This window comes from Aythya ferina (genome assembly GCF_964211825.1).
Source record: "Aythya ferina genome assembly, chromosome: 1".
NCBI lineage: Eukaryota > Metazoa > Chordata > Aves > Anseriformes > Anatidae > Aythya > Aythya ferina.
Genome location: NC_140296.1, coordinates 52,424,921 through 52,438,100, shown reverse-complemented (window position 1 = coordinate 52,438,100; position 13,180 = coordinate 52,424,921). Strand labels below are relative to the sequence as shown.

The window sequence follows — 13,180 nt, the reverse complement described above, 5'->3', positions numbered from 1 at the left end:
TATTAAACATCTTCATGCAGGCAAATACCAGACCTGAAACTACCAGCTTTTGTCGCTTACCATCCCCACCACTAGAAATCTCTCCCAAGTACTGGCGGAGAAGGACCTGGGAGTACTGGTTGATAGTCAGCTGAATATGAGCCAGCAGTGTGCTTAGGTGGCCAAGAAGGCCAACAGCATCCTGGCTTGCATAAGAAGCAGTGTGGCCAGCAGGGCTAGGGAAGTGATCGTCCCCCTGTACTCAGCTCTGGTGAGGCTGCACCTCAAGTACTGTGTTCAGTTTTGGGCCCCTTGCTACAAGAAGGACACCAATTTGCTCAAGCGAGTCCAGAGAAGGGCGACAAAGCTGGTGAGGGGCCTGGAGAACAAGTCCTACGAGGAGCGGCTGAGGGAGCTGGGATTGTTCAGCCTGGAGAAAGGGAGGCTCAGGGACAACCTTATCACTCTTTATAAGTACATTAACGGAGGCTATAGTGAGGTGGGGGTTGGTCTATTCTCCCATGTGCCTGGTGACAGGACGAGGGGGAACAGGCTAAAGTTGCACCAGGGGAGTTTTAGGTTGGATATTAGAAAGAACTTCTTTACTGAGAGGGTTGTTAGGCATCGGAATGGGCTGCCCAGGGAAGTGGTGGAGTCACCATCCCTGGAGGTCTTTAAAAGACGTTTAGATGTTGAACTTAGCGATATGGTTTAGTGGAAGACTTGTTAATGTTAGGTCAGAGGTTGGACTCGATGATCTTGAGGTCTCTTCTAACCTAGACAATTCTTTGATTCTGTGATTCTGTAATATTTAATCATGCCATAATTTACATGTTACGTGTCCTAACCATTATAGAAACAGATAATAGCTACTTTTCTTCCCCTTAGCAACAGCCTGCTTGCGCTTTGCTTTTTCTCCCATCACTCTTTCTTTTCCAGGTTAAACAGGTCCAGATATTTCATTCCTTTTATATAAACTGAGTTTCCTAGATTCTTGATTGCTCTCATAATGCTCCTGGGAATACTCTTCAAGTTTGCCTTTTTTTTTTTTTTTCTGAAAAACCTGTAACTGGGATTATGCTGAATTTCATCAAGATGATTTTGAACCACTTGCCCTACTTTTTGTATTTGTATTCATTTTGTCCCTTCTAAATTGGACTGATTCATTGATCCATTCCGACTGTCATTTTCCAGCACAATACATGGAGCAGATTAGGAACCTTTCTTACTTGAACATATTCTCCTTGCGTCTAAATTTGCAGAATTTAAGTGTGTTGAAAGTGTTTCTGAGACACAGTTTGACTTTCCATAACCCAAGAGAATACTTCAGGCACTGCACATCTGATCTGTACTCCTGCCCTGAACTCTTGTGTTACATGTGCCTTGTTTTGATAGCAAGCACACGGAACTGCCTAAGAATAAAAGTGCCCATTTTTCCATAGCTTAGCAATTCAGTAGTAATATTAAGAAAAAAAATAAATGATTTCAGGATGTGCAGGATGGACATTTTTCCCCTTCAGTTATAAAAGAACAAATAAAAAAAAAAAAAATGAAAATAGGACATTTTGACTGAGTAACAAGGCAAAATGAATGGGAGGAATGGGAGGAAGAGCACAGTCATACAGCTACTGAAGCAGAAGAATATGCATCGTGATATAGTGTACAAGTAGAGGTGCTGAGTTGTGAAAACTAATCTACAGGCTTCAGCTCCAGCTGATAACCTAGAGTAACCCAGAGCATTCTGCTCTTCTGGTTTTAATCAGTTCTCTCTACTTCTAAATATTATCTACATAGTACTGTTAGCTCTTTCAGAAAGTTAACATTAAAATTTAGAGATAAAGTCAATATAAAAATAATATCTACTTTTATATAAAAATAAAATACTTTAGTAAGGAAATGTATAAGTTAAATTAAAATCAAGGAAGTCTTTCATTTAAGATATGGAATTCTTGTCACCGCCTATATCTTTAAGTTGAGCCACAAATAAATTGTGCTAATTAATTATTTTAATCAAATAAAATTACTTTTAAAAACCACTGTAGTCTAGAATTTAATGAGATGTTTCATTGATGTAAAAGGACTGAAGCTTCTAATCATACTTCTTAAAATATAACAGTGTAATAATAGTAACAATATAATAATACATGTATAATGACTAAAATGTAATAGTACTGTATAATAATATAGTTTTGAAAATATATAATATATGGATACTAAGCCCACCTGCATATAAAAATTAGAATACAAGAAATTTTTTCTTAGGAAATCTGTAATTACAAGATGTTTACTTCAAATTCTTACTGAGACATTTAGTAGGAGTACTATAACTCACTTGGGAAAAAGCATGAAAATAAAAGCCAGGATATAAAGTTGAAATTAAATCTGAAATACAGGTATCTAAGAAAGGATAATTCATCCTGAGAAGATTGTTGACAAATTAGGACAATGAGAGTGCCAAGGGTCAACCACTTATTGGGCCTTAGTGCTTGCAAAGCACTACCCAAGATGATAAACTAAAGCAGATCTCTAGCTGTTTGCTGAAAGGGTATGTACTGTTTTCTTAGACATCACTAATCAATACATTATAGTTCCTACATAACCTATTTAGAGATGCCTGAATCCTAAAATCATAGAATTATTTAGGTTGGAAAAGACCTTCAAGATCATTGAGTCCAACCATCAAGCTGACTTACTGAGTACCATCACTAAAGCACGTCTCAGGGCCACATCCACGTTCTTAAATAGAATAATTGAATAACTACGGTTGGAAAAGACCTGCAAGATCATGTGGACCAACCATCACCCTACTACCAATGTCACCCACTAAACCATGTCCCTAAGCACCAGGGGATGGGGACTCCACCACTTCCCTGGGCAGCCTGTTGTGACGCTTGACCACCCTCTCCTTTTCTGCTGGGCAGCTTTACAGTCATTCTTCCCCAAGCCCATACTGCTGCATCGGGTTATTGTGTCCCAAGAGCAGCACCCAGTTGCACCCAACCTTGCTGAGTGACTTGCAACTGGATGCAGCCCATTGACGCAGCCTATCCAGATCCCTCTGCAGAGCTTTCATACCTTCAGTTGTCCTGCCTAACTCAGTATTGTCTGCAAACTTTCTGAAGATACATTTGATTCCTTCATCCAGATCACTGATAAAAATGTTAAGCAAAACTGGACCCAGTGCTGAGCCTTGGTGACTGGCTGCCAAGAGGATTAGACTCCACTATGACTTCTGGCCATCCAGCCAGTTCTTCACCCAACAAGCTGTATACCTGTCCATGCCAGGAGCAACCAGTTTCTACAAGAGAATACTGTGGCAACCACTGTCCAACTCTTTACTAAAATCCAGGTAGACAACATGAACAGCCTCATCTACTAAGCCTATAATCTTCTTCTCATATAAGGAGATAAGGTTAGTCAGGCAGGACCTGCTTTTCATAAACCCATGCTGAAGATGCAGACTGTCAGTGCCTGATCTGATTAGTACCAGCTATCTCCCATTTTACTAACACACCTTTATAGCCTTTATCCACCTTCTTTGATACTACCTCATCTTGGTAATAAGAGTATGATCTTTATAAAACGTAATTGCAATGAACCTCTCAATATTTTCATCTGTCACCACAAGTTCAGAGAAATACTTGTTTTCTTGATGAGAGCAATAAAGCAAAAACACATATCTCATTTCTCTGAAAATCCATCTGACATTCACAAATGATAGTGTCTTGTAAGTCGTGAAACATATCGATTCCAGAGATATGCATCCAGGAGCCTAGCAGTTTATTTTTATCTCTTCTTTGCCATTGCTACTGAGTGATGTCTCCCAGGCTAGTGCATACATAAAACAATACAGGTGTTTCACCTTTAAAACATTTTATCTTAGTGTCTTAACTTATGGTGCTCTCCTGAGACACCACATATATTAAGAGATTAGTTCATTCTTCAGAGCCAGAGAAAGTTTTAAGCAAACAGCTTGTCTGATATCACAAACTCTGTATTAAAAGGAGCACTTTATAAAGATCATCCCTGAAAAGAAAAATCCATATTCATTTTTTCCAACTATAAATGCCAGTCCATCTTCTCCTAACCAGCATATGATTAAGCTCCATAAATTTGATGCAGAAATGTCTGAGGACCAGTAATATTCTTTTTTTCTTTAAAACATAAATACAGGTTGTTTTTTAATTCTGTTTATAGATGAGGCCTGAGAGAAGGAAACCCATGCTGACTTGTTTTCCAAATGGGCTTTGACATATACCCAGAGAAACAATGCATTTGACTCCACTTGGCTAATTTAGAGCAATGAGAAATACAGAAGGAAAGACAGAAGTGAGTTAAAAAGGTACCTTCTTACAACATCTTCTCCATTCCAACACGGGAGTCCATCAGCAGCTGCCAACTCATTACCGCACAGCTGATCAGCCAGTCCGCCGTAAAAGGCTCTGTAGAGCCGGAGGTGGCTGATAAATTCTCTGCACAGAGGAACATGGGAAACAATAGACAGTGTCAATCAATAACATTAAGCAGTACTGCTATTGTGCATGTCTACAAGAAGATACAGAATATGCTTTTTCTAATGTTCTCTCCTGGTTCCAATGATGTTTTAAACCAATTTGTCAATTTCTTATTACCTAAGTTAGATTCTCTCTGACACATTTCAGTAGTTTACAGACTTGATACTCTTATTGTCAAAATTAAACAATTTACTCATGCTCTGGAATGTGAGTTATTTTCCTCCACCCTGAAATTTTCTTGCATAATTTTGATACAGCTTGCAATACTACACTTGTACAAATGTAATAAAAAATGATCCAAAGGAAAGCATAGCAAATAAAAAAACAGGTGTATATTAATGTCACCTGTTTTTCAGCGCTACCAACTGGTCCCCTACAGTCCTACAAGTACAAGAAAGAGTATTGGTGAGAGTTATGGAGTAATTCAAGATTTAGGTAGAATGGGTTTAAGATGTAGATGTTAAATATTTAGTGGATATTTAAATTACTGTCTGCCAAAAGACATCAATTTTATCTTGTTATGCTGCTAAATTATAAATTATGTATTGCTATTTTAAAGAATTGCCAAGTTGCCCAGAGCTAATGATAAGGTTTTGCACTTAAATCAAAACAAATGAATGACTTTTTAGCTAGTATGTTTGTAACTGGATTGAGATATTTATGTTTATAAATTGTTTGCTTATGTATTGAAAATCTCTTCCTGGGAGACCCATTCCTGCTGTGAAAAATTAAAATACTTATTTATTCTGGTTTAGAATATCACAGTATACTGAGTTATCTGTGACCCGCAGGCATGAAGAAGAAAGGTACCGACAAATTCAGTACTCATTGCTCTATGAGCCAGCAAGTTTCTCATTATGCTAACTTCTTGAACGCTGTCTGGAATTTTAAAAAAAAAAAAAAAAAAAAAGAAAATAGCTCTAAAAGTTCTAGACATTTCATTACATTTAGTTAACACAGATCTAAAATGGCATATGGAATTAAATTTTTAATTTTTGCTTACTCAAAATTAACACAAATAAAACATGAGTAATTTTATATATTCTGTCATTGAAAAAGCCACTTTTTAATTGTAATTGTAGGGCAAATATTCTACACAAAGCACAGTGATTCAGATTTACTATGATTATTTAAGGGGATCTAAGTGCATTACTGTTCTGAAACTACTGTTCTGAAAATCTCAGGTAGGGTCTTTTTTGACTATTCATCATGTAATTGTATATGCACAGTTTATTTTAAGTATATAAATATGATTCACATACACTTTCCCAACCACGGATAGTTGTATCCTGTATTGTTCCATCCCCCAAATTGCATATAGTGTGCATAATATGTTTGCAGATTTCCTCCATATCCCATTGAGGGGGATTGATTCTGATTTTGACTATGCGTTGTGTTTATGTTCTGGATGAATACTAGTGATTAAAGTCTTCTCATAATAAATAGTTGAAATTTCTTCTTCTGTACAATCAATCCATGTATTATAAAGAAATGGAAATGAATACAGCTGCTACAATATCCTATACCAAACTGCGTTGTAACAGAAAGGTCAGTTATTTAGTTTATTAGCAGATGCATCCTGAGGCAAAGCCGAAGTTAATACAGAAGTAATAACTGATTTCAGCCCCTGTAGATGTCTGACCAAAGTAGTTAGAAGGGCAGATGGTTTGAATGTCAATTTTCACATCAACATCTTTTAGACCAGATAGCATGTAATTATAGGCAGCTGAGCACAAATGTGCAATTGCAGTCAGTGCAAGCTACAAACATTTCTTATCTGTTTGGCAATGTTTTTGTTTGTTTTTGTTCTTACAATTTTATTCTCCTTGTTATAACCTGTCTGCAAAGCTAAGGTTTGGAGAAAAAATCATTATGTATTTTTAAGATTGTATGTTATTTTGTAATGTTCCGCTTAGCAATTTCAAAAATTCATCTGACATTTTTAAGTGTCAAAAGCAAAGTGGAATTTCCTTTTCTTCTTGTACCACATAGTGCTTGAAAACACTTGCCTAAGGTGTTGATGTTTAAATTGATGGTGTTTCTGATAGTGAAAATTATTTAGGAAAAGTTCAGGCAGTAGTCCAACATGTACATTGTTCTTTAATGCACATGTACATGTAAACTTTCATCTGCAGCTGGATTTGAGAAATATTAGGAAACTGGGGAACTCTTGGGAGTCACACATTTAATGGAGTCCTTTTGTTCACTTGTTTTTTTCCTAAGATAATTCTCATTGATCAAACCTCCACCATTTGGGAGAAGCCTATTCTTTTCAGCTAAAGTTTGTGAAAGTTGCAGAGAGCAACCCTGTTGCCAGAGGTAAACAGGTCGGAAGGTAAAAAAAGCAGAGTTTGACTGGGAGAACCATGCTTCCTTAAAAGCAGGCTGTAAGGTTGCTGAAGTTGCTCTTCTGTTGCCATGCAGTTGCCATGGGAATATGGCAAATATAAATATAATATGGCAAATATAAAGTGATTGTGACTAATAAGGAAGAAGGGGTGATCCAGGAGATAGCAAGGGAAGATGATATGGACTATGAAGTTGCTAAACTGAAATTTCTGCCAGTGCATCTCAAAAACTTTTTTTTCTCATTCTACACCCCCCAGCTTTTTGGTGTAGTACCTGTTGCAAGCCATTAAATGGTTCCAGCATCTCAGACAGGAATAAAACATGGCAAAACAACATTGTTTTCTGCAGCCCACTGGCTCTGGTGTCCCATATGATCTCCCTGAGGTCCACCCAGACACTATTTTTTTGAATCAGAACGGTCCCAGATGAATTGAGATATTAGAATGCAATTTTGTGTTTGCAGAGTGCTAGCATTGAGTAAACATCAGGAACTTGCTTAGGAACATAAAGAACATTGCACTAGCTAGAATGGTCTGCCTTTGAAGCTCAGAGGCACATTTTCTTCTCCAGACATCAGAAATGAGTAATTATTACTTGGAATTCTCTCGTTTCAGTCTCCTTTTGCACTACAAACTCAAATGAAAGAAAAAGAGGCCAAAGAAACCATCTCTGTACTTTAGTGGACACTGTGACGGGAATGAAATTTCTGATTTTTCCTTTGCATATGATTTGCATTAATAGAGCCTTTAATCTCACCAGTAATACTATCCTTACTCCTTACAGTGCAATTACTCCTTGCAGGCATTAAAGACTTGATTCATTTGTCTAAAGATAGAATATCTGGTGGCCTTTAAGGTGCCTTCAGCTATCTGAGATCTCTGCACAAGGCTGCAACATATGGCAAAACTTACAGGACAACTGTATCCTTCTGGAAAGCAGAAGATCAGTTGAGATACCTTAGGGCATCCTCAAATGGCACTGAACTCATGCTGTTGTGTGGGCAGCTGAACTGAGTCCTCCTCCCCACTGAATATAATGGCAGCTTAAACACTTAGCTCCTACACAGTTAGGGAAAGTTTACGCTGTAATGCTGAACCAGATATAAATCAAATACCTACGTTTTGTAGTCACCTGAATTCACTATGTACTGGCTAAAGAGCCAAAGAAAAAAATCAGCAGGATTTGCTTCAACAAGAACTTCAAGACTTAAACCTAAATGCTTATTTTTCTCGTTTATCACAATAGTATGTAAGAATGAAGTCATTACGTTTTTTGTCTTATCAATTTGTACAGTCTTCTGGTAAAAGGGACAATCAGGTCTTGACAGATGCAGTAATACCCAATGATGTGCCATTTAAATGTAATTTGAAAATTTACACACAGAGTTGATATTCTTATTCATATTCATATTTTAGTTATCCACTCTTTTAAATATTTCAAAACACACCAAATGAACCCACTCATACATCCATTATACTGGAAAACATAAAGTCATAAAGTCATAAAATGACTCTTTTCAAAATGTAACTGAGCAGACTGTGTTGCTGAAATGCTTCATTCTTTGCATGCCACTGCACTGAATATAAGCTATTCTGTTGTAAAATTAATGGCTTACTTTATTCTTTCTTTCTGGCTGTAAAACTAATGTCTTACTTTCTTCTGTTGGCAAGGGTTTCTTCACTGTCTCTTGAGAACATCTTCAGCCCTTCATTATCTTTGTTCTGATCAAAAGAGCAACTTGGAGACTGTGCAGGCTTCCTTACAGGAGGGCCACATACCTTGTTCACCTAAAAGAAAAAAAGTCATTAGAAGGAAAGAAGATATGTAAGCAAAAAATATTACATATCCCTCAATTCAGTTTAAGTCCATTTTAACAAGAAAGAAAGTCTATGGACATATGATAAATATCAGCTACAAAAATATCATTAATTATCATATTTGTCAACAGTATGTCTATAACGAATGCAGTAAACACAATTCTATTTCATTTTGTAAAAGAAAAGAACAAACAAAATTACTCCTTTTGAAGGAATATAAAGTGTATAAGCAAGTCACCACATGTATTTTATTGAATGTGGCTTTTTTGCCTTTTATCAAGAAACTGTATTGTTATGCAGACAGCGACAGTAACTTCAGAGATCAGAATGTGTTGTGAACAGCAGCATATTTCCATTTTTCTGTATTACACCCCAATCACATTTTTTAATATGTATTGAACTCTGTGATTTCTTTCAGGGTTGATGAATTATTATGGCACGTTCAGCATAGTTATTCAGAGCATATAGTGAACACTTAGCATGGTGTAAACCTGCATTACAACTTTGCGAGATGTAAATTTAATGATCCAAGATGCACGTTTAATGATTCAGACCATAGATGTTGAAAACACCAAGGGATTTTGTATGCCTGGTTTTCTGATCCAGATGTCAATAGATACAAGTTCACATGAATTCCCATTTTCTTCTTTGTAAAATGTGATAGTGAGCATTTTGTGCTATACATGATACCAGTTCATGTTCATTGCTCATTATTCTTCCTAGTCACTGAAGAAAAATAATTAGTGCCATACATATTTATTAAGCAAGAGATACTTGACGGCGAGGATCACGTCAGAAAGTATGTTAAGCAGACTGAAGGGCACGTATCTTCTTTAACCTAGCATGTATGCAGTACCAAAAAACTAATACTGCATGTGATTTATTAAAACTCAGTTTTGATAGTCAGCCTTCTTAAAAAGGGCTTTGGGCTCTACAATAGGTATTCAGTTTTTGAAACACAAACACAAGCAGTGAGCGTCAGATCCAGATGTTTGGGAAGGAGCACCTCTCCCATGACAGGCACAGGTTATGTGTGTAGGTTGTGCTGACTTTGGCCCTTGGATGTCTGAAAGAGATGCCACAGCTGTCCTGGCACTCTCAGAGACTAACTGCAGGGTGTGAGCCTGTGAAGGACAGAGAAACACGGTGTCAGCGATTTACCAGCTAATACAGGCTCTAAGGAGGTGAGTAATGCTCCTTTAGGAAAGAGGAAAAGGAAAAGGGGAAAAGGAAAAGGGAAATTTAGCTCCAGTTGTAATAAACTGAAAAAAACATATGTATTTGTTGCTCCATATGTATTCCTATTGCTCCCCTATGAAGGCAGGAGAATCCACAGATATCTATATTCCTTGAAATTAAATTTAAATGTCTTTAAGTTTTACTCAACTAAAATGAAAAAATAAAGAAAATCAGTAGTTCTTACAGTCCTAGTGGCTTGCAGTACGGACAGTGTTCATTTTTTACATTATATGGCTGCTTCAAAATACTATCTCATGACCTTTCTCTCTGTTTACTTACTTTGAGTGAATGTCTCAAGAAATGCATAGTATGATTTGGGGAATTTTGCATTCACTGATACATTTACAAATAAACCTTAGTTTCAAATATAGAATCTTTAAAAAAAAAAAAATCTTATATAAGCTTTACATACATATCTATGGAATATTCTGAAAATACCAGTAGTTAAATTGTAAAAAGTGCCTGTACAGGAGCACACACACCTCTGCAATTCCCACAAAGAAGTACACGCCAGTAGTCATACTGCTGAGAGCTGTTATATTAATGATAGCAACATCTCTTGCAGCTGAAAGTTAGCTCACTAACCTTTAGCAAAGTCACTTCCTTCTTCAGAGTTTCTACAAGGTGAGCTACTTCAGCATGTACGAGCAGGTACTCTGATGATGTCTTTGTCTGTTACCTTTCTCTTTTTTATTACTTTTTTATTTTTATTTAAAACGCTGGGAACACTGCCTGGCTGGATAGCTTTGTGTGGTGTTGGTTTCTTTATTTTGTTTGACACATTACACTTGCATCACTCAACCAGCTGAACATGATCTGTTGTTTTGTTTTGTTTTGTTTTTCAGCTGTTCACTGGTGCCTGACATCTTTATGTCATATTCAAACCATTAACTGTACATGGATGCCAGATATATTTTTGCCTTCCTCTCTGTCCCAGTCTTCAATTTCACACAGTTTCTTCAGTAAGCAGTTGTGCACATGAAAAGGTCATATAGTAAGTACTATCTTGCCTTCAGGTGCCTGCTGTGTCTGTGAGACAAATATTTTAAAACTAAAATGTCAGAATTTCATTTTCCACATGATACACTTAAAAAAAAAATCATAATAATGTCTACTGTTTTTTGTATGTATTCCTTAAGTATCTAGAAAGTGTACATGGAACAAGTGTAATGCCAGTTAATTGTATTTCCGCCAATTCCAGAAGGATTTTAACAGCCTTTCAGCCACATCATCTCAGTATTCTTAGCCTTTGGGCTGTAAAAAATTCATCCAGTGCTATTACTGTCAGTCCTTGGAGACATAGACTTGAATCTTCACTTTGGAAGAAGGGGGTTGCTCTCAATACACTAATGAGCTAACAAATGATCATTTTGCAGCAATATCCGATCAGAATGTATTCTTATCATCCTGCCCTCCAGTTGCACTGAAAGGGTATTTATTCTCACTGAACATTCCCACAAAAATTTGAGCATTTTTCTTGGCCACGAACACAAGATCCTTGAAGAGCATACAAAATGATTCTTGAAGAGGACTGAAAATACCCTGAGGAAAGTGAGACTGAAAGAATCACCGAAAATATTATTCTAAAGAGAATTACAAATCTCACTGAATTTCAGAAAGAATTAAAGATAACTATAAAATTTTAAAACAGACAAGCCTAAGCAACTTACTAGGATTTTTTTCTTTTCTCCTTATCTCCCCACTTTGGTCCAATTTTCTTAAACAGATACTGCACAATATTTAATGGCATAAAAGGAAACCTCAGAAAATTATAAAACTCACGATTTTCACAGTTCAGACAAACCTATTGTCATTATATTCAGCATGCTGTTATTATGCACAATTTGCATGCCACAGAATGATGATTGGGTTAATTAAAAGCTCTTGTAATAACCATGCAGTTAAATTGCAATTAGTGCCACACATGAACTTTATGACAGTTTGATTTTGCTTGGTGCATAGTTGAACATCTCTGGTTACACACAGTTTGGAAAACTTGAGTGTCATAAGCCTTCACATTTAAAGAGGGCTGGACAATGATGTGAGCATTATGTTAGTAACAACGGGACACTGCCATATCAGTTCACAGGTTCAATAGGGCCAATTGGTCACATCCTTTGGGACTTTTTTGCACTACAAAAATGGTTCTTTCTGACCTCAGCGTTTCTACTGAAATCATTTCACTATTTTTTTTTTTTTTAATTATGAAATTCAATAATCATTCCTATGTTTAATTCAAAGGCTGAAAATAAAAGTGCCACTCCCATTCACTAGACTAGGACACAGCCTGCTTGGTGTGCTTTCAGTTACTGAACGATAGCTTTTTCTTGATCCCCTCAAACACCTGTGGGAAGGGAAGGGAAGGGAAGGGAAGGGAAGGGAAGGGAAGGGAAGGGAAGGGAAGGGAAGGGAAGGGAAGGGAAGGGAAGGGAAGGGAAGGGAAGGGAAGGGAAGGGAAGGGAAGGGAAGGGAAGGGAAGGGAAGGGAAGGGAAGGGAAGGGAAGGGAAGGGAAGGGAAGGGAAGGGAAGGGAAGGGAAGGGAAGGGAAGGGAAGGGAAGGGAAGGGAAGGGAAGGGAAGGGAAGGGAAGGAAAGGAAAGGAAAGGAAAGGAAAGGAAAGGAAAGGAAAGGAAAGGAAAGGAAAGGAAAGGAAAGGAAAGGAAAGGAAAGGAAAGGAAAGGAAAGGAAAGGAAAGGAAAGGAAAGGAGACAGAGAGATAGGAAGAGAGGAAGAAAGAGAGAAAGAGAAAGAGAGAGAGAGAAAGAGAGAAAGAGAGAAAGAGAGAAAGAGAGAAAGAAAAAAGAAAAGGAAGGAAGGAAGGAAGGAAGGAAGGAAGGAAGGAAGGAAGGAAGGAAGGAAGGAAGGAAGGAAGGAAGGAAGGAAGGAAGGAAGGAAGGAAGGAAGGAAGGAAGGAAGGAAGGAAGGAAGGAAAAATACTGAAGTGCAGTAGCCCTAGAAGCTAGAAGGAGATAGCAGAACAACTGGTTTAAACTATATTGCCACCAACAACAATAAAAACTGTGGTTAATTGAATGTTTTCAGGTTTTCTAGGAATGCACAAGTTGAACACTTTGTTCAATAAATAAGATTATTGATGTCACAAGGGTTTCCAGCAACTGATTACTAACCAAACTGCCCAAAACATTTATCCATAAACACAAAGCCTTACAAGTTTACAACATTTCCTGATTCAGATTCAAACCCTACAAATGGATGTGTAATCCTTGCAGGTAGATGGCTGTGTGTCATACAGAGGAGAAAAAGAAGAGCAGTACAGCAGCAC

The 13,180-nt window shown here is 37.3% G+C and overlaps 1 protein-coding gene across 5 annotated transcripts in view; it reads right to left on the bottom strand.

Annotated features, from left to right (window-relative positions):
• Positions 1-13,180, bottom strand: part of GPC5 (glypican 5) — a 775,603-nt gene that overhangs the window by 618,307 nt on the left and 144,116 nt on the right. For all 5 annotated transcript variants that reach the window (XR_014688693.1, XM_084506835.1, XM_084506837.1 and 2 more), the window contains exons 4-5: positions 8,496-8,629; positions 4,326-4,451 (exon numbers count right to left, since the gene is read on the bottom strand). Coding sequence is in view for 4 of the 5 variants with exons in the window: in XM_084506835.1 (XP_084362961.1) it covers positions 4,326-4,451; positions 8,496-8,629 (260 nt within the window). In the remaining variant the exon portion in view is untranslated. The remainder of the gene's footprint in view (positions 1-4,325; positions 4,452-8,495; positions 8,630-13,180) is intronic.